This window comes from Oncorhynchus clarkii, chromosome 12 (genome assembly GCF_045791955.1).
Source record: "Oncorhynchus clarkii lewisi isolate Uvic-CL-2024 chromosome 12, UVic_Ocla_1.0, whole genome shotgun sequence".
In the NCBI taxonomy this organism is placed as follows: Eukaryota; Metazoa; Chordata; class Actinopteri; order Salmoniformes; family Salmonidae; genus Oncorhynchus; species Oncorhynchus clarkii.
In genome coordinates, this window is record NC_092158.1 from 42,364,432 (window position 1) to 42,386,273 (window position 21,842).

General features: G+C 45.4%; 1 protein-coding gene across 2 annotated transcripts in view; it reads right to left on the bottom strand.

Annotated features, from left to right (window-relative positions):
• LOC139423207 (Rho GTPase activating protein 32b) overlaps positions 1–21,842 on the bottom strand; it is a 210,845-nt gene that overhangs the window by 94,959 nt on the left and 94,044 nt on the right. For both annotated transcript variants that reach the window (XM_071174949.1, XM_071174950.1), the window contains exons 3-5: positions 15,659–15,767; positions 10,319–10,410; positions 9–93 (exon numbers count right to left, since the gene is read on the bottom strand). In XM_071174949.1, coding sequence (XP_071031050.1) covers positions 9–93; positions 10,319–10,410; positions 15,659–15,767 — 286 coding nt within the window. The remainder of the gene's footprint in view (positions 1–8; positions 94–10,318; positions 10,411–15,658; positions 15,768–21,842) is intronic.

A 21,842-nucleotide genomic window follows, 5' to 3' on the forward strand; every position in this document is an offset into this window, starting at 1 on the left:
TAGCTTACCTGGATGGCGCCAAAGTCCACGTTCTCGTAGTGGAAGTGGGCGCACTCGGCCAGCTTGGGGAAGTGGCCTTTGGTAAAGGACAATCTGAAAGAGAGACAGACAGTGGTTAGGACGAAGCCAGGCCTAAGGGCCTGACAGAGAATGAAGCGTGTAAAGGGGGTGGGGGACGGGCTGTTGCGATGACCTTATTACTGCCACAATAGCAGTCATGACCGCAGTATAATTCCACATGACCGTTGAGTCACGGTCATCTCCTTTTATGCCCTCTGGTCATGCTTTGGTAGAACCCAACTTGCTTACTACCATCAGGTCCTAATGGACTGGTATCCAGGGCTCTATTGTCCCTTTAACCGCTCTGACATCAATGCAAAGGCAATCAAAAAATCTCATCAAAACTGTAGTCCTATCATACATTTAAAACTAACCTCACTGTGATGATGAAGTTCAACAGCGGGTTGAAACAGTGTAAAACATGAATGTTGTTTCAAAACAGCCATACGCATATTAGCGATTATGTTTAGGCTTATGAGCCCAGGCCCCAAAAATATAAAAATGATGATTGTGCCATTATACAATAACATTGCCTACCGTATATTTTGAAAAACATAAAACAAAAAAGATTTAAGATGTCATTGGTACATAATTGGTCTAGCATGTACTCTCAAGTGATTATTTTATTTTAAAGAATCGCCGTTGAGCGTGAACTGTATTATTATGGATACTGGATGCACTGGGTTACCTTATGCTGCGAGTCAACATTTCTATCCATGAGCTTGGAAAAAGAACGTATAGCCATAGGCGATGCTGTTGGTTCATTGACTGTGCAGGGTGGCTTACAGTTAGCATTCAGAAAGTGAATTTGTATTTGTTTGAATAGTAATTGGGCCTGGAGACACATTACCTTTAACTCTACAGAATATTTCACCACGATGCGCGTTTCCATCTCCCCTCTCTCTCCTTTATTCCTTTCTGAAGCGGGCAAACGGGATGCCAACAGTTTAGCGAAACACACTACATGACCAAAAGTATGTGGGCACATGCTCGGCGAACATCTCATTCCAAAATCATTGGCACTAATACGGAGTTGGTCCCCCCTTTACTACTATAACAAGTAGAGCATTAGTGAGGTCGGCACTGATGTTGGGCGATTTGGCCTGGCTCACAGTCAGCATTCCAATTCATCCCAAAAGTGTTTGATGGGGTTGAGGTCAGAGTGCAAAGGGGGTGGGGGACGGGCTGTTGCGATGACTATTACTGCCACACCGGCACTCATGACCGCAGTATAATTCCACATGACCGTTGAGTCACGGTCATCTCCTTTTATGCCCTCTGGTCATGCTTTGGTAGAACCCAACTTGCTAACTACCATCAGGTCCTAAAGAGCTCTATGGCCAGTTAAGTTCTTCCACACCGATTGACAAACCATTTCTATACGGACCTTGCCTTGTGCACGGCGGCTTTGTCATGCTGAAACAGAAGAGAGCCTTCCTCAAACTGTTACCACAAAGTTGGAAGCACAGAATCGTCTAGAATGTCGCTGTATGCTGCAGTGTTAAGATTTCCCTTCACTAGAACTAAGAGGCTTAGTCCGAACCATGAAAAACAGCACTAGACCACTTTTCCTCCTCCACCACACTTTACAATTGGCACAATTGCATTTGGGCAGGTAGTGTTCTCCTGGCATCCGCCAAACCCAGACTCGTCCGTTGGACTGCCAGATGGTGAAGCGCGATTCATCACTCCAGAGAAAGTGTTTCCAAAGGCAGCGAGATTTACACTACTCCAACCAACACTTGGCATTGCGTATGGTGATCTTAGGCTTGTGTGCAGCTCCTCGGCCATAGAAACCCATTTCATGAAGCTCCCGACAAAGTTATTGTGCTGACGTTGCTTACAAAGGCAGTTTGGAACTCGGTAGTAAGTGTTGCAACCGAGGATAGACAATGTTTACGCGCTACGCGTTTCAGCAATCCGCGGTTCCATTCTGTGAGCTTGTGTGGTCTAACACTTAAGAACTGAGCCGTTGTTGATCACAGACATTTCCACTTCACAATGACATCACTTAGAGTTGACCGGGGCAGCTCCACCGGGGTAGAAATTTGACAAACTGACTTGTTGGAAACGTGGCATCACGTTGAAAGTTACTGAGCTCTTCAGTAAGGCCATTCTACTGCCATTGTTTGTCTATAGAGATTCCATGGCTGTGTGCTCAATTTTATACACCTGTCAGCAATGGGCGTGGCTGAAACAGCCAAATCCACTAATTTGAAGGAGTGTCCACATGCTTTTGTATATATAGCGCCATACTAAAGTATTCAGACCCCTTGACTTGTTCCACATTTTGTTACGTTACAGCCTTATTTTAAAATCGATTAAAATCACTTTTTTTACTCAATCTATACACAATACCCCATAATGACAAAGCAAAAAGAGATATTTTTGCTAATTTATTATAAATAAAAACTGAAATATCACATTTATATAAGTATTCAGGGACTTTACTCAGTACTTTGTTGAAACTCCATTGGCAGTGATTACAGCATCGAGTCGTCTTGGGTATGACGCTACAGTCTTGGTAGACCTGTATTTGGGGAGTTTCTCCCATTCTTCTCTGCAGATCCTCTCAAGCTCTGTCGGGTTGGACAGGGGGAGTTGATGTACAGCTAACTTCAGGTCTCTCCAGAGATGTTCTATCGGGTTCAAGTCCGGGCTCTCGCTGGGCCACTCAAGGACAGAGACTTGCCCCAAAACCACATATGCATGGTCTTGGCTGTGTGCTTAGGGTCGTTGTCCTGTTGGAAGGTGAACCTTCGACCCAATCTGAGGTCGTGAGCACCCTGGAGCAGGTTTTATTTTATTTATTTTTTAAATCGAGGATCTCTATACTTTGCTCTGTTCTTCTTCGCCTATATCCAGACTAGTCTCTGCCACTGAAAAACATCCCCACAGCATGATGCTGCCACCATGTCTCACCGTAGGGGATGGTGCCAGGTTTCCTCCAGATGTAACGCTTGCATTCAGGCAAAAAAGTTCAATCTTGGTTTCATCAGACCAGATAATCTTGTTTCTCGTGGTCTGATAGTCTTTGGGTGCCTTTTGGCAAACTCCAAGCAGGCTATCATGTGCCTTTTACTGAGGAGTGGCTTCCGTCTGGCTACTCTACCATAAAGGCCTGATTGGTGGAGTGCTACAGAGATGGTTACCCTTCTGAAAGGTTCTCTCATCCCTACAAAGGAACTCTGGAGCTCTGTCAGAGTGACCATTGTGTTCTTATTCACCTCCCTGACCAAGCCCCTTCTCACCCTATTGCTCAATTTGACTGGGTGGCCAGCTCTAGGAAGAGTCTTGGTGGATTCAAACTTCCTCGATTTAAGAATGGAGGTCATTGTGTTCTTGGGGACCTTCAATGCTGCAGACATGGTTTGGTACCCTTCCCCAGATCTGTGCCTCGACACAATCCTGTGTCGGAACTCTACGGACCATTTCTTTGACCTCATGGCTTGGTTTTTGCTCTGACATGCACTGTCAACTGTGGGACCTTATATAGACAGGTGTGTACCTTTCAAAATCATGCCCAATCAATTGAATTTAACACAGGTGGACTCCAATCAAGTAGTAGAAACATCAAGGATAATCAATGGAAACTGGTCCACCTGAGATCAATTTCAAGTCTCAAAGCAAAGGGTCTGAATAGTTACGTAAATAATATATCTATTTTTTTTGTCATTATGGGGTATTGTGTGTAGATTGCTCAAGAACATGTTTTGTTTAATCCATTTTAGAATAGGGCTGTAACGTAACAAAATGTTGAAAAAGTCAAGGGGTCTGAATACTTTCCAAATGCACTGCATAGTGTATGTCTCGTTGAGAAACAATTATTTCACTTGGTTGAGCGCCCATTGCATACAGAATATCAACAGTCAGGCAGCGAGAGCATGCTCCTCAAACAGTGGTTGATGCATGGAGTGAGGTAAGTGTTCTTATATTTATTTCTCTGCTGCTCATAAAGCACATGCTCTGCTATAAAACCGAAGTAGCCTACAAAACAGACCAGAGGTTAAGCCTCCATTTGGTATTCGAGTGCATACAGATGACAAGTCTTTATTCCCCTGCCCATTTAATAATGGCTGTCGTGTAAAGTACTTTAGTCAAAATACTTTAAAGTACTACATACATTTTTGTGGGGATATCTGTACTTTACGTTATATTTTTCACAACTTTTCCTCCACTACATTCCTAAATAAAATAATGTACATTTTACTCCATACATTTTCCCTTATACCCAAAAGTACTAGTTACATTTTAAATGCTTAACAGGACAGGAACATGGTCCAATTCACACATTTATCAAGAGAACCTCCCTGGTCATCCCGACTGCCTCTGATCTGGCGGACTCACTAACCAAAAATGCTTTGTTTTTAAATTATGTATGAGTGTTGGAGTTTGCCCCTGGCTATCTGTAAAATTGTTTAAAAAAAATGTTAATGTGCTGTCTGTTTTGCTTAATATAAGAAATGTGAATTTTTCCAAGAGGCTTCTAAATATATTCAACCCCCAAGCCATAAGACTCCTGAACAGCTAATCAAATGGCTACCCAGACTATTTGCATTGCCTGCCCCCCCCCCCCCCCCTCCGGAACACGGCTGCTACTCTGTTATTATCTATGCATAGTCACTTTAATAACTCTACCTACATGCACATATTACCTCAACACCGGTATATAGCCCCACCATTGTCATTTACTGTCATTGTCATTTCTTTAATTATTTGTTATTCTTATCTCTTACTTTTCTCCTTTTTTTTAAGGTATTTTCTTAAACCTGCATTGTTGGTTAAGGGCTTGTAAGTAAGCATTTCACTGTATTCGGCGCATGTGACAAATAAAAATGTATTTGATACCATAGGCCTACAGTTGGCCAACTCATATTCTGTTCTTCTGAAACATATTTTCTTCATACAGGCATACAGGGGGGATGGAGAAGAAGAAAACAGATGGTACAAGAAAGGAGGGTGGTGGAAGAGGGCAAAACTAGATAGAAACTGAAACATTTAAGCGAGTGAGGGAGAGAAAGGGCCAGGTCTGAGAGACATAACGAGAGTGAGAGGTAGAGATGAAATCAAATAAAAATGTATTGGTCACACACACAGTTTCGCAGATGTTATCGCAGGTGCAGCGAAATGCTTATGTTTCTAGCGCCAACAATGCAGCAATATCTAGCAAAACAAAATACATACACAATCCCCCCCCAAAAAAACTTCAAGAACAAGAAATGAAGACATGAGAACGAGCAATATCAGAACAACTCCAGAATATAAATAGATATATACACAGTACAGTGGAGGCCCAAAACATTTAAAGTAATAATTTTTAGATAAAACTATATTAATATATTCACGTCACCAAATAACTGATTAAAACACTATTTTGCAAAGAAGGTCTACAGTAGCCTCAACAGCACTCTGTAGGGTAGCACCATGGTGTAGTCTGAGGACAACTAGCTTCCGTCCTCCTCTGGGTACAATGACTTCAATACAAAACCTAGTATGCTCATGGTTCTCACCCCCTTCCATAGACTTACAAAGTAATTATGACAACTTCCGGAGGACGTCCTCCAGCCTATCAGAGCTCTTGCAGCATGAACTGACATGTTGTCCACCCAATCAAAGGATCAGAGAATGAATCTAGTACTGAAAGCATAAGCTACAGCTTGCTAGCACTGCAGTGTAAAATGTGTTGAGTAGTTGACTCAAAAGAGAGATAGACAATAGTTGAACAGTTTTGAACAAATTAATTTATTCCAAAATGAAGGAGAAGCAAGAGAGACATAGAGTCGTTTTTTTTCCACTTTGTCTTACTTAGCTAGCAAATGCAGCTAGCTAGTTTAGCCAACTGAGACACCCTGCTCAACCAGAGGGATGCTATGTTAGCTAGCTGGCTATGACTTCCAACCCAACACAGAAACTCTTCCAAGTCAAGATAAGCTTTTGGTATTATTCATTTATTGCCACCGGGACCCACCGGTGTAACTGTTTACGTTAGTTATATTAGCTATGTTGACTATGACGTTACTTTAGCTAATATGGTGACAACGATGTAGGCTGTGTGTAGCAGTTTGGCTTGGAAAGTTTTTTTTCGCCTGGTCACATTCAGCGGATGCGTTGTGCATTGAGGTCCACAAGCGAAGGGAAGAGAAGGAATACAACGTGGCTGTTATGAAAGTGAAGTTTACGTGTTATCAGAGTTGTATTCATTCCGCCGATTCTGTTGAAAAACATTTCTTAAGCGCAAGCAAACAGTACAAACCGGGGATAAACATACCTGAATTTGTCCAATAGAAACGCTTGTTTGCATTTGTTGGACTAATGATTACACCCTATATCACCTAAAATGTGACTCTCGACCTGTGTGCACCTACATTGTAAACTTTCATACATAGGCTAGGTTGTAGCAACCTCATGGCCTAAGCCAAAAAATATAGAGCTGCTGGTGTGCAATGTCTAATATTAAAGAACTCTCGAGGTATTGCTCGCCTGACGTAGAGTACCTCATGATAAGCTGTAGACCACACTATCTACCAAGACAGTTCTCATCTATATTATTCTTAGCCATCTATTTACCACCAAAAACCGATGCTGGCACTAAGACTGCACTCAACGAGCAGTATTAGGCCATAAGCAAACAAGAAAAAGCTCATCCAGAAGCGGAGCTCCTAGTAGCCGGGGACTTTAATGCAGGCAACGTTATATCCGTTTTACCTCATTTCTACCAGCATTTTCCCAGAGGGAAAAAAAAGTAGACCACCTTTATCCTCCTGATTCCTGCTTACTAGCAAAAACTAAAAAAGGAAGTACCAGTGACTCGCTCTATATGGAAGTGGTCAGATGATGCGGACGCTACAGGACTGTATTCTAGCAGACTCGAGTATGTTCCGGGATTCATCCAGTGGCAATGAGTCACCAGCCTCATCAATAAGTGCATCGACAACGTCGTCCCCACAGTGACATTAAGTACATATCCTAACCAGAAGCCATAGATTACAGGCAACATCCGCACCGAGCTAAAGGCTAGAGCTACCGCTTTCAAGGAGCGGGACACTAATCCAGAAGCTTATAAGAAATCCCGCCATGCCCTCAGACACCGGTGCTGATGGTCATTGGATGTGGCAGGGCTTGCAAACTATTATAAACTACTCAGCGAAACACAGCCGCAAGCTGCCCAGTGACACGAGCCTACCAGACAAGTGAAATGCCTTTCATGCTCGCTTTGAGGCAAGCGACACTGAAGCATGCGTGAGAGCACCAGCTGTTCCCGACGACTGCTTTATCCCACTCTCCGTAGACAATGTGAGCAAGACCTTTAAACAGGTCAACATTCACAAGGCAGCGGGGCCAGACGGATTACCGGGGCGTGTACTCTGCGCATGCGCGGACCAACTGTCCTCACTGACATTTTCAAACTCTCCCTGACCGAGTCTGTAATACCAACATGTTTCAAGCAGACCACCATAGTCCCTGTGCCCAAGAACACTAAGGTAAACTGTCTAAATGACTACCACACCGTAGCACTGACGTGAAATGAAATGCTTTGAAAGGATGGTCATGGCTCGCATCAACCCCATCATCCCGGAAACCCTAGACCCACTCCGATTCGCATAACGCCCCAACATATCACGCAATCTCTATTGCACTCCACAATGCCCTTTACCACCTGGACAAAAGGAACACCAATGTGAGAACAGTGTTCATTGACTACAGCTCAACACCATAGTGCCCACAAAGCTCATCACTAAGCTAAGGACCCTGGGACAAAACACCTTCCTCTGCAACTGGATCCTGGACTTCCTAACGGGCTGCCCCCAGGTGGTAAGGATAGGCAACAACACATCTGCCACGCTGATCCTCAACACTGGGGCCCCTCAGGGATGCGTGCTAAGTCCCCTGTACTCCCTGTTCACCAAGCACGACTCCAACACCATCATTACATTTGTTGACGACAACAGTGGTAGGCCTGATCACCGACAACGATGAGACTGACCTCCTCCTTACAGGCCTTGCAGTGCAGTGTGTAGACCTTGCAGTGTGGTGCCAAGACAACAACCTCTCCCTCAATGTGAGCAAGACAAAGGAGGTGATTTTGGATTACAGGAAATATCGACAGGGCTGTAGTGGAGCAGGTCGAGACTTTCAAGTTCCTTGGTGTCCACACCATGCCAGTCGTGAAGGCACGACAACACCTTTTCCACCTCAGGAGACTGAAAAGATTTGTCATGGGTCCCCAGATCCTCTAAAAGTCAGACAGCGGCACCATCGAGAGCATCCTGACTGGTTGCATCACCGTCTGGTATGGCAACTGCACGGCATCTGACCGTAAAGCACTACAGAGGGTAGTGTGTACGGCCCAATACATCACTGTGGCCAAGCTTCTTGCCATCCAGGACCTATATAAGAGGTGCCAAGTCTAGGCCAAGTCTAGGTCCAAAAGGCTCAACAGCTTCTTCTGTTGGCACTCCAATATGTCCCATAAACATCACAAATGGTCCTTTTGTTCGATTAATTCCGTTCATATATATCCAAAATGGCCATTTATTTGGCGCGTTTGATCCAGAAAAACACCGGTTCCAACTTGCGCAACGTGACTACAAAACATTTCAAACTACTTTTGTAATACAACTTTAGGTATTTTTTAAAGTAAATAATCGATAAAATTGAAGACAGAATGATCTGTGTTCAATACAGGAAGAAAACAAACTGACGCTAGCATTCTAGTCACACACCTCTATCAAACAGTACACATGAAGTGACCCTTGTTCAAGATGGCCGTACTTCATTACACAAAGGAATAACCTCTTCTAAAAACTGGTGACATCCAGTGGAAGCGGTAGGAACTGCAAGACGGTCCCTTAGAAATCTGGAATATGAAAACTCATTGAAAAGAGAGTGACCTCAAAAAAAAAATCTGAATGGTTTTGTCCTCTGGGTTTCGCCTGCTACATAAGTTCTGTTATACTCACAGACATGACTCAAACAGTTTTAGAAACTGCTGTGTGTTTTCTATCCAAATCTACTAATAATATGCATATCTTGACTTCTGGGGATGAGTAGCAGGCAGTTGAATTTGGGCATGCTTTTCATCCAAAATTCCAAATGCTGCCCCCTATTCTAGAGACGTTTTTTTAAACGGCACTGACTGCCACTGATACAGTGGTGTGAATGGTGTGTCTAGACTCCTTAAACTCACTGTTTGTTTTCATTGTTCCCCTCCAATCAGGGACTGATTTAGACCTGGCACACAGATTACAGTCTTTTCATTTACTTATTTTTACAGAAATAGCCATATGCTTTCCAAACAACATATATATATATATTTTTTGACCTCAATGGAATGGGTGTCCCTAAACCGGGACACTTGTTGCTAACGTGCACAAATGTAACTAGAATGACGTTGTATACAACAGCCAACTTTCCAGGACATAGACATGTCTTAAATGGGCAGAAAGCGTAAATTCTTGTTAATCTAACATGCTGTGTCCAATTACAGTAGCTATTACAGTGAAAAAATACCATGCTATTGTTTGAGGCGAGAACAGAGTTCTCTTCTTTTCGGATCCGTGCGATGAACTGAGAACCCCGCTGGCTGTATGGACAGGAACAATATATCCGGAGAGCGCCATGATTCTGTAAAATAGAGTATATTACAGTCTCTTATGTCTCTCTGAAAGGAGATCCTCGCTCTGAGCTCGTCTACTTTGCTGTCCAGGAACTAAACGTTAGCGAGTAATATACTCGGAAGCTGTGGATGGTTTGCTCGCTGCCTGAGCCCGACTAGGACCCCACTTCTCCTCACTCTAATGCGGCATCAACGTTTTGGTATAGCACCCAGGATGAATGGGGCTGCCTCGGGGAGTCCAAAGGATTCAGGTCAGGGAAGTCGAATTTCTGATGGAATTTCTGGTGAGTGACCGACAATCTAATGTCCAAAACTTATTTTTGGCTGTAGGTAATAATACTAGAAATGTTCTGATCAAATAATGTAACAAATAACAAAACTGCAAAGTTGGCTAGGAGCTAGAAAGAAGGTGACTGTTGATCGAGACAGAGAATGGAGACAAAGGTGGAGAAGACACAAAGGTGGAGAAGACACAAAGGTGGAGTGAGACCGGTGAAAGGAGAGATCGAGTGGGGTCAAAGTCAGAGGGAGATAGAGAGAAAGAGAGGGGGGAGAGAGGAAATCAGAGTAGAGTGCAAGAGAGATGTGAGATATAGCCGTTTCGGAAGGCATGCGGCGGGCTAAGTCTACTCGGTCACTCACTTCTTGACGTTCTTGACCTTCATGCTGGCCGTGCTGCTGCAGGAGCGCAGGAGGGGCTCGGTGCTCAGCTCGGGGACCTCAGCACTCCGCGCCTGCGTGTTGCAAAAGAAATGCATACCCGTAAATAAATGACCTGTGACAACTCCATGAGTTGACCTGCATGCAAGAGGAACCTAGGGACAGCACAAAGCAAAACTGTTCAAAGAAAAAATTCCAAGATGTTGTGACGAGCTACTTTTTATATATTTTTAGTTGTTATATTTTTTATGTTAATTGGACAGAGACCGTGACAGAGTGGAAGTAAAGTTAGGAGAGTGCGTTAGAAGGACAGTCGGTCGGATTTAAACATTGCTAGACCACTCATGGCCCCTACTAGCTAAGTCTGACCCCTGAACCCATGACAGAGGCTAATCTATGACAGAGGGAGGTTAAAATGCATTTGACGACATTAAATCATATAATCCTGTGTCGACACTGACCGCCTGGGAAGGGATAAGAGCAACACTAAGTTAACATAGAGAAAGAAGTCGATCCAGAGATGCTAAAGAACGAGTGAGAGATAGTAAGGAAAGTAAAGAATGAGGGAGAGAGAGAGAGCAAGAGAGAGAGGACATGATGTGGGGAAGTTTGGTCTCTTTCTAGCTGGCTGCAGCCAAAGACAGTGAAGGTGATATGCAGAAAAGCATTCCCAATGAGGTCAGAGAGACAGGAGCCAGGTGGGCCGGGGTACAAAGAGCATCCTGTCAGGCCTGCACTAGCTGTGAATGGGAATACAGTGGAGAGAACAAGTATTTGATACACTGCCAATTTTGCAGGTTTTCCTACTTACAAAGCATGTAGAGGTCTGTTATTTGTATCATAGGTACACTTCAACTGTGAGAGACGGAATCTAAAACAAAAATCCAGAAAATCACATTGTATAATTTTTAAGTAATTAATTTTCATTTTATTGCATGACATAAGTATTTGATCACCTACCAACCAGTAAGAATTCCGGCTCTCACCGACCTGTTAGTTTTTCTTTAAGAATCCCTCCTGTTCTCCACTCATTACCTGTATTAACTGCACCTGTTTGAACTCGTTACCTGTATAAAAGACACCTGTCCACACACTCAATCAAACAGACTCCAACCTCTCCACAATGGCCAAGACCAGGGAGCTGTGTAAGGACATCAGGGACAAAATTGTAGACCTGCACAAGGCTGGGATGGGCTACAGGACAATAGGCAAGCAGCTTGGTGAGAAGGCAACAACTGTTGGCGCAATTATTAGAAAATGGAAGAAGTTCAAGATGACGGTCAATCACCCTCGGTCTGGGGCTCCATGCAAGATCTCACCTCGTGGGGCATCAATGATCATGAGGAAGGTGAGGGATCAGCCCAGAACTACACGGCAGGACCTGGTCAATGACCTGAAGAGAGCTGGGACCACAGTCTCAAAGAAAACCATTAGTAACACACTACGCCGTCATGGATTAAAATCCTGCAGCGCACGCAAGGTCCCCCTGCTCAAGCCAGCGCATGTCCAGGCCCGTCTGAAGTTTGCCAATGACCATCTGGATGATCCAGAGGAGGAAAGGGAGAAGGTCATGTGGTCTGATGAGACAAAAATAGAGCTTTTGGGTCTAAACTTCACTCGCCGTGTTTGGAGGAAGAAGAAGGATGAGTACAACCCCAAGAACACCAGCCCAACCGTGAAGCATGGAGGTGGAAAAATCATTCTTTGGGGATGCTTTTCTGCAAAGGGGACAGGACAACTGCACCGTATTGAGGGGAGGATGGATGGGGCCATGTATTGCGAGATCTTGGCCAACAACCTCCTTCCCTCAGTAAGAGCATTGAAGATGGGTCGTGGCTAGAATGACAACGACCCGAAACACACAGCCAGGGCAACTAAGGAGTGGCTCCGTAAGAAGCAGCTCATGGTCCTGGAGTGGCCTAGCCAGTCTCCAGACCTGAACCCAATAGAAAATCTTTGGAGGAAGCTGAAAGTCCGTATTGCCCAGCGACAGCCCTGAAACCTGAAGGATCTGGAGAAGGTCTGTATGCAGGAGTGGGCCAAAATCCCTGCTGCAGTGTGTGCAAACCTGGTCAAGAACTACAGGAAACGTATGATCTCTGTAATTGCAAACAAAGGTTTCTGTACCAAATATTAAGTTCGGCTTTTCTGATGTATCAAATACTAATGTCATGCAATAAAATGCAAATGAATTGCTTAAAAATCAAACATCATACGATTTTCTGGATTTTTGTTTTAGATTCCGTCTCTCACAGTTGAAGTGTACCTATGATAAGAATTACAGACCTCTACATGCTTTGTAAGTAGGAAAACCTGCTAAATCGGCAGTGTATCAAATACTTGTTCTCCCCACTGTATATATCAGTTTAGCCTGTGTGCCAGTCCCTTTCTGTTCTTTCTGCTTTAGCCGACTCCATTGTTATTGCTGTTTGGCATCGAAAATGTTTCTGCTAAAGTAAATACAGTGAAAACCAGGCTCGTAAGAGCTACTAGGAGCAGGGAAACACTGGTAGCAACCACTTCATTTCTTCCCCTAGGGGAGAGACAAGAAAGGCTTATGAAGTCGAGCCAAAACATTCCCAGAAGTTGTACCTATAAAATATTCAACTGTGTCTTAAAGGCATGGTCTCTTCAAGGCAGGCCAAATAAAGGAACTCCCTGAACACTTGAGTTGGTAGATATTATGCACAGTAGTCTACGTCGCATTAAGTGACGCTGAATGTGAAGTATTTTGGTTATGTATTGCACTTTCACATTTAGGCGTTATTCAAATATACAGTATTTCTCGATTAACAACTAGTACATTTGCCTAGTCACATGCAGCATGTACATTTTTTCTTCTAGGCCTATTTGCATTTAAATAAGCCAGTGATAACGCATTGTCTTTTGCAGTAACGACCGGACCAATGTGCATTTGGTCAACCGTTATGACGCGTCGAGAACTTGGCAGACTTATTGATCTTTTCATCCTCTGAAATACCGCACAACAACCAATGTCTGACACGTATGTCCGCTACTGCCATTTCGGCATACTGCTACCCACTGTGACCGCTAACTATTCACAAGTATTGGCCCCTTCAAAATAACAAAATACAAACTATAACAAAGAACAGTAGATATGCCAATGTTTCAAAACTGATCAACATTCATTAGCGGTAGAGATATGGCTGTGTCTGTGTGCCATCTTGCACCCCATACCCTATATAGGGAATAGGGTGCAATTTGGGACACTAACTGTGTCTCTCTGCCACTGTATTGAATGTTTGTGGTTCCAAAGTGAGCATGGTGGCAGCCAACTGTCATGTTACCATGGAGACGGCCTCATTTCAGCTAGCATGTTGCTGAATGCAGCTCAGTTAGAGTGAAAAAAAATAATACTTCAGCTTGGATGGAATTGAAATAATGAATGATTTCAGCAAATGAATGAGTTAAGATATCATATCACTAATGGAGACTTTGGCGTATTGGAAATATAGATTTTTACTAAAAGATGGGATAACTTGAATTATATATGAGAGGGGTTACATTAATTGATTCATATCTATCTTATAATAACTAGATGAATATTGAATCTGATTTAAGTGGTTTGTTTAAACACTACAATGTCCTCATTACAATTATTCTTAAGTTTAGCCTACATATACTGAACAAAAATATAAACGCAACAATTTCTATGATTTCAGTGAGTTAGTTCATGTAAGGAAATCAGTCAATTAAAACAAATAAATTAGGCTGTAATCTATGGATTTCACATTAATGGGCATAGGCCCACTCACTGGGGAGCCAGGCCCAGCCAGTCAGTCAGTCAGTCAGTTAGTTAGTTCCCCCCCACAAAAAAGTCTTAATAACAGACAGAAATACTCCTCAGTTTCAGCCATTCCGGGTGGCTGGTCTTAGACGATCCCGCAAGTGAAGAAACCGGATGAGGAGGTTTCGGGCTGGTGTGGTTACACGTGGTCTGCGGTTGTAATGCCGGCGGGACGTGCTGGCAAAATTTTCTAAATCAACGTTGGGGGCGGCTTATGGTTGAGAAATTAACATTCAATTATTTGGCATTAGCTCTGGTGGACATTCCTGCAGTGAGAATGGCAATTGCATGCTTCTTCAAAACTTGAGGCATCTGTGGCATTGTGTTGTGTGCACCTGTGTAATGATCTGATTAAAAAGCATGCTTATTGATATGCCACACCTGTCAGGTGGATAGATTATCTTGGCAACGGAAGAATGCTCACTAACAGGGATGAAAACAAATTTGTGCACAACATTTGAGCTAAATAAGCTTTATGTGCACATGGAACATTTCTGGGCTCTTATTTCAGCTCACTTTGCTTTTATATTTTTGTTCAGTGTACATAAATAATGTACAATAGATTAGGTTCTGATACATCCCCACTACTTCTAAAGTTACATTATTGATGAACATGAGAGGCATCATCATCATTTCACAATTGGGAGCTGAGGCATGGATGTTGATGCAGCATTTCAGTTTGACATCAATACATTTCCCTAACAGATAAGACAATCAGTTCATTAAAGGAGACTGAGATAAAACAGTGTCAGGGAGCCAACGAGCCCCAATCAAAGAGGAGCCTTGTTGTCTAAGTACTGAATGTTTGATTAGCACTGACACTGTTGGGGTCTCTCTAAGCTGGGATGCTGTGTGTGTGTGTGTGTGTGTGTGTGTGTGTGTGTGTGTGTCTCTCTCTCTCACAACTGGGACCTCACGATACGCATTGTGACTCTCACAATTCTACATGCATTGAGATTTGATACTACGATTATTACATGTACACTACCGTTCAAACTTTTGGGGTCACTTAGAAATGTCCTTGTTTTTGAAAGAAAAGCACTTTTTTTTGTCCATTTAAAATAACATCAAAATTATCAGAAATACAGTGTAGACATTGTTAATGTTGTAAATGACTATTGTAGCTGGAAACGGCAGATTTTTTCTGGAATATCTACATAGGCCCATTATCAGCAACCATCACTCCTGTGTTCCAATGGCACGCTGTGTTAGCTAATCCAAGTTAATCATTTTAAAAGGCTAAATGATCATTAGAAAACCCTTTTGCAATTATGTTAGCCCAGCTGAAAACGGTTGTGTTGATTAAAGAAGCAATAAAACTGGCCTTCTTTAGACCAGTTGAGTATCTGGAGCATCAGAATTTTATGGGTTCGATTACAGACTCAAACTGGCCAGAAACAAAGAACTTTCTTCTGAAACTCGTCAGTCTATTCTTGTTCTTCTGAACGTTAGTGTGCATATATGTACGTGTGTGTGTGTGTGTACACGCGTCTCTGCCAGTGGTCTCATCTCACCATGGCGCTGATGGTCTCCTCCCAGTCAGGTCTCTCTCGGGGGTAGACCAGGCGGGCCAGCTCAGGCACTATGTCGTCCTCCTCTGGGTGACGCCCTGGCCTCAGGCCCCTAGAGGAGAGCGAGAGGAAGGGAGTGAGAGGGAATTTGAATTTCAATCCAGTTTATTGGCTCAATATCATACTTTCTAAGAAACAAATGAAAACAGCAAAAATTGCTTTAAAACCAAATCTGCTCACACATTAGGCTAAATTCCTGTTTCAAAAGAGGGAGAGAGAACAAGAGAGACTTTCAGATGCTCTTACTGCGTCAGGAAAAACACTATATAGAAAACACAGAACCCGCCTCAACAAAAACCACAAACCTCACCAGTCCTCCCAGCCAACTCTCAAGATAAAAACACTGATATATATGGTCATGTATTGTCAACTCAATATGGAAGCCACAAGTTCAAAGGTACCCTAAAGGCTGGTGTGTGTGTGGGGGGGACCTTAAATCGTCCAAAGTCCCCACAAGGATAGTAAAAAAAGGAAAATGTTCCCTCGTGGGGCCATTTCCCACATCCCCAAGGGTATTTTTTTGTTGTTTGTTTTGTTTTGTTTGAATTTTACCCCTTTCGTGGTATCCAATTGTTTAGTAGCTACTATCTTGTCTCATCGCTACAACTCCCGTAAGGGCTCGGGAGAGACGAAGGTTGAAAGTCATGCGTCCTCCGATACACAACCCAACCAAGCCGCACTGCTTCTTAACACAGCGCGCATCCAACCCGGAAGCCAGCTGCACCAATGTGTTGGAGGAAACACCGTGCACCTGGCAACCTTGGTTAGCGCGCACTGCGCCCGGCCCGCTGGAGCGCGATGAGAGAAGGATATCCCTACCGGCCAAGCCCTCCCTAACCCGGACGACGCTAGGCCAATTGTGCGTCGCCCCACGGACCTCCCGGTCGCGGCCGGTTACGACAGAGCCTGGGCGCGAACCCAGAGTCTCTGATGGCACAGCTGGCGCTGCAGTACAGCGCCCTTAACCACTGCGCCACCCGGGAGGCCCAAAGGGTATTTTAAGCTTAGGGGCTGGGGTTACAGTAAGTGATAAGGGTTAGGTTTTGGGTTTGGGAAAAATAGGAGATTGAATGGCAATGTATTTTAGGTCCCCACGAGAATAGAACAGAACGTGTGTTATATGACACCTTGGAGTTTGGCACTTTGACCAGAACATGTTAATGGATGTATCATTTCAATTAGACGAGATGCCATAACCCATTAGTTGGCACTGAGGATGGAACACACACACAGAGTGTGTGAAAGACATGCGGACAGTGAGGGTGTAACATAGCCTGTCACACATTCACTTGTGAAAGGAGGATTGTGCTGGTGTGTGTGTGCTCACACCATATTTTATACATAGATGCAGCCATAAGGAGACCAAACAGGTTTTCGTGTGTGTGTGTGTGTGTGTGTGAGCTGGATACTGTGTGTGCAAAGGCCAAATAGCACCTTCAATGCGAGTAACGTCAATGTTATTATGTGCGGAGGCAAAGTAGCACTTTCACAGAGGGAGAATGTCAATGTGATTTAGCCATTGAGCCATCAAAGAAACGTTCTGGCCTCTCACATCATTTGCCTCTCTGATAATAAGGACTTGAGAATAGAGCCTATAGGTGTGAGGCGAGATTGAACTATAATCAAAGGCTGTGGGGCCAGAGTCGATGGAACCTACAATTCCTATGTATTAACGCAACAGTCAGACCGGCTGACCTGAAAAGTGGCAGCATTAACTGCCACTGTAGCTGCCAACAGTCTCACATAGGATGCACCCCATTTCCTATGTAGTGACCTACCTTTGAAAAGTGCTGTACTATATAGGGAATAGGGTGCCTTTTGAGACACACCTATGGAACTGAGAACCACATGATAGAGCTGCGATTGACTTTGGCCATAAACTCTGGGAATCATACTGGTGATGGTATTAACAGGGTGGAGGGACTGTAGCCAGTGGTGATGATATTAACAGGGTGGACGGACTGTAGCCAGTGGTGATGATATTAACAGGGTGGACGGACTGTAGCCAGTGATAATATTAACAGGGTGGACAGACTGTAGCCAGTGGTAATGATATTAACAGGGTGGACGGACTGTAGCCAGTGATGATATTAACAGGGTGTCGACTGTAGCCAGTGGTGATGATATTAACAGGGTGGAGGGACTGTAGCCAGTGGTGATGATATTAACAGGGTGGACAGACTGTAGCCAGTGGTGATGATATTAACGGGATGGAGGGACTGTAGCCAGTGGTGATGATATTAACAGGGTGGACAGACTGTAGCCAGTGGTGATGATATTAACAGGGTGGACAGACTGTAGCCAGTGGTGATGATATTAACAGGGTGGACAGACTGTAGCCAGTGGTGACGATATTAACAGGGTGGACGGACTGTAGCCAGTGGTGATGATATTAACAGGGTGGACGGACTGTAGCCAGTGGTGATGATTTTAACAGGGTGGACAGACTAGCCAGTGGTGATGATATTAACAGGGTGGACAGACTGTAGCCAGTGGTGATGATATTAACAGGGTGGACAGACTGTAGCCAGTGGTGATGATATTAACAGGGTGGACAGACTGTAGCCAGTGGTGATGATATTAACAGGGTGGACAGACTGTAGCCAGTGGTGATGATATTAACAGGGTGGAGGGACTGGAGCCAGTGGTGATGATATTAACAGGGTGGACGGACTGTAGCCAGTGGTGATGATTTTAACAGGGTGGACAGACTGTAGCCAGTGGTGATGATATTAACAGGGTGGACAGACTGTAGCCAGTGGTGAGGATTTTAACAGGGTGGACAGACTGTAGCCAGTGGTGATGAGTCATCTGTATGCAAAGCAGAGACTTCAGAAGGAATAAATCCAATTAACCTTGGTAAACCTTACATGACGCTTGAGTCTAGTGTGGAATATATACTTTACACCTCGCATGAGGAGGAGTGGATAATGCGGATGACAGGTCATGTGTGGTCGTCTACTATGAAACCTACATAGCAGTTATAACACTGACATAACTTGATGCAACTCAAGCTTTCACCCACACAGCATTGGTCCTCATGTAACAGCCAATTCGTGTTCAGATAAGAGTCATGTGATTAAACTGATCTATCTTCAGAAATGCTCCTGACACAGTAGGCCACTTCTAACCCTTTCACCACTCTTTGAAGCACGAACTAACTACCATGATGATGATGCCTAAATGGAGGAATGAAACCACAAAGAACAACCATTTACCCGACCGGCCTTCTATGTTTGACTTCCAAGAGCCTTTTTGTACGTGGGGAAAGACCGTACAAACAGTCCGTACAATGTCTTGGCATGCTGCCTGGTACTAATAAAACCACACTGTCAACCCTCCTCCAGCAACCCACACCAAACTGCTGATCCTGTCTCTGGAAACTGAAGGTAGGCACACAGCTTTATCTGGGAAAGAGAAACACACCCCCTCCCCCGCCACCGCTTGACCTCACACACACACACCATGAAAATGTTCTCTCTCACAACCCCCCCCCCCCGGGGTGTATATGTATGAGGGGCTGACCTCAAACTGTCAGCTTCAATGCAGGTCTGGAGATGGGGCTGCTTGCATCTCAAATCAGACAGAGGAGGAGAAAGTAGACAGAGAGAATGGAGGGAAAGACCAAGATACAGAGGGAGCAGAGAGGGAGAGACCCTGGGAGCAGCAAGCAGCTTGCTGCATTATGACACTGACTCTAATACTGCACTCAGCCAGCCACCTCTACCCACTGACCCTGACACATACCACAACACCACTAATTGGAAGGAGGACTGACAACTGATCCGGGTAGGGAGCTGACCCTGATGTTGGAGGATGTTGTTATCCTGTTCCATACATGCTGTAAATCGTGCTGGTAGTGTACAGTATATTTTTATGAGCCGTAAACGGCTAAACCTGCAAAGTCAAAACATAAAAGGGCAAAACACCAACCAAGGCTAGAGTCTCTGTCTCTATTATTATCATTATTATTATTATCATTATCATTATTATTATTATTATTATTATTATTAAGGCCTTGATTGGTTGAATCAGATGTTAGAGAAAAGCCAAAGCGCCCAGCACTAACAATGGATGTGGAAAATCACAACAGGATTAAGGACATCCTGCATAGAATAAGCCCAGTATGATGCATTTGGGGGAGAGTCATAGCACAGCCTCCATTGTCTTGTGACACACACAGTGAGCCCACACCCACACACAGTGAGCTACACACACACACACACACACACAGTGAGCTACGCACGCACACACAGTGAGCTACGCACGCACACACAGTGAGCTACGCACGCACACACAGTGAGCTACGCACGCACACACAGTGAGCTACGCACGCACACACAGTGAGCTACGCACGCACACACAGTGAGCTACGCACAAACACACAGTGAGCTACGCACAAACACACACACACCCACACACAGTGAGCTACACACACACACACACACACACAGTGAGCAACACACACAGTGAGCTACGCACGCACACACAGTGAGCCACGCACAAACACACAGTGAGCCACGCACACACACACAGTGAGCCACACACACACACAGTGAGCCACACACACACACACAGGGAGCCACACACACACACAGTGAGCCACACACACACACACAGTGAGCGCACAAACACACACAGAGAGCCGCACGCACACACAGTGAGCTACGCACGCACACACAGTGAGCTACGCACACACACACAGTGAGCTACGCACAAACACACACACACCCACACACAGTGAGCTACACACACACACACACACAGTGAGCAACACACACAGTGAGCTACGCACGCACACACAGTGAGCCACGCACAAACACACAGTGAGCCACGCACACACACACAGTGAGCCACACACACACACAGTGAGCCACACACACACACACAGGGAGCCACACACACACACAGTGAGCCACACACACACACACAGTGAGCGCACAAACACACACAGAGAGCCGCACGCACACACAGTGAGCGCACGCACACACAGTGAGCGCACGCACACACAGTGAGCGCACGCACACACACACAGTGAGCGCACACACACACACACAGTGAGCGCACACACACACACACAGTGAGCGCACACACACACACACAGTGAGCGCACACACACACACAGTGAGCGCACACACACACACAGTGAGCGCACACACACACAGTGAGCGCACACACACACACACACAGTGAGCGCACACACACACACACACACACACAGAGTGAGCGCACACACACAGAGTGAGCGCACACACACACACAGCGAGCGCACACACACACACACAGCGAGCGCACACACACACTCACAGCGAGCGCACACACACACTCACAGCGAGCGCACACACACAATCACAGCGAGCGCACACACACACACTCACAGCGAGCGCACACACACACTCACAGCGAGCGCACACACACACTCACAGCGAGCGCACCCTCACAGCGAGCGCACACTCACAGCGAGCGCACACTCACAGCGAGCGCACACTCACAGCGAGCGCACACACACACTCACAGCGAGCGCACACACACAGCGAGCGCACACACACACACACACACACAGCGAGCGCACACACACACAGCGAGCACACACACCGGCGAGCGCGCACACAGAGAGCGCACACACACAGCGAGCGCACACACACACACAGTGAGCGCACACACACACACACAGCGAGCGCGCACACACACACACAGCGAGCGCGCACACACACACAGCGAGCGCACACACGCAGCGAGCGCGCACACACACAGTGAGCACACACAGCGAGCGCACGCACACACAGCGAGCGCGCACACACACACACACACACACACAGCGAGCGAGCACACACACACAGCGAGCGAGCACACACACAGCGGGCGCGCACACACACAAACAGCGAGCGTACACACACCGCGAGCGCACACCGCGAGCGCGCACACACACACAGCGAGCGCGCACACACACACAGCGAGCGCGCACACACACACAGCGAGCGCGCACACACACACAGCGAGCGAGCACACACAGCGAGCATGCACACACACAGCGAGCACACACACACACAGCGAGCACGCACGCGCACGCACACACACAGCGAGCACGCACACACACACAGCGAGCACACACACACACAGCGAGCAC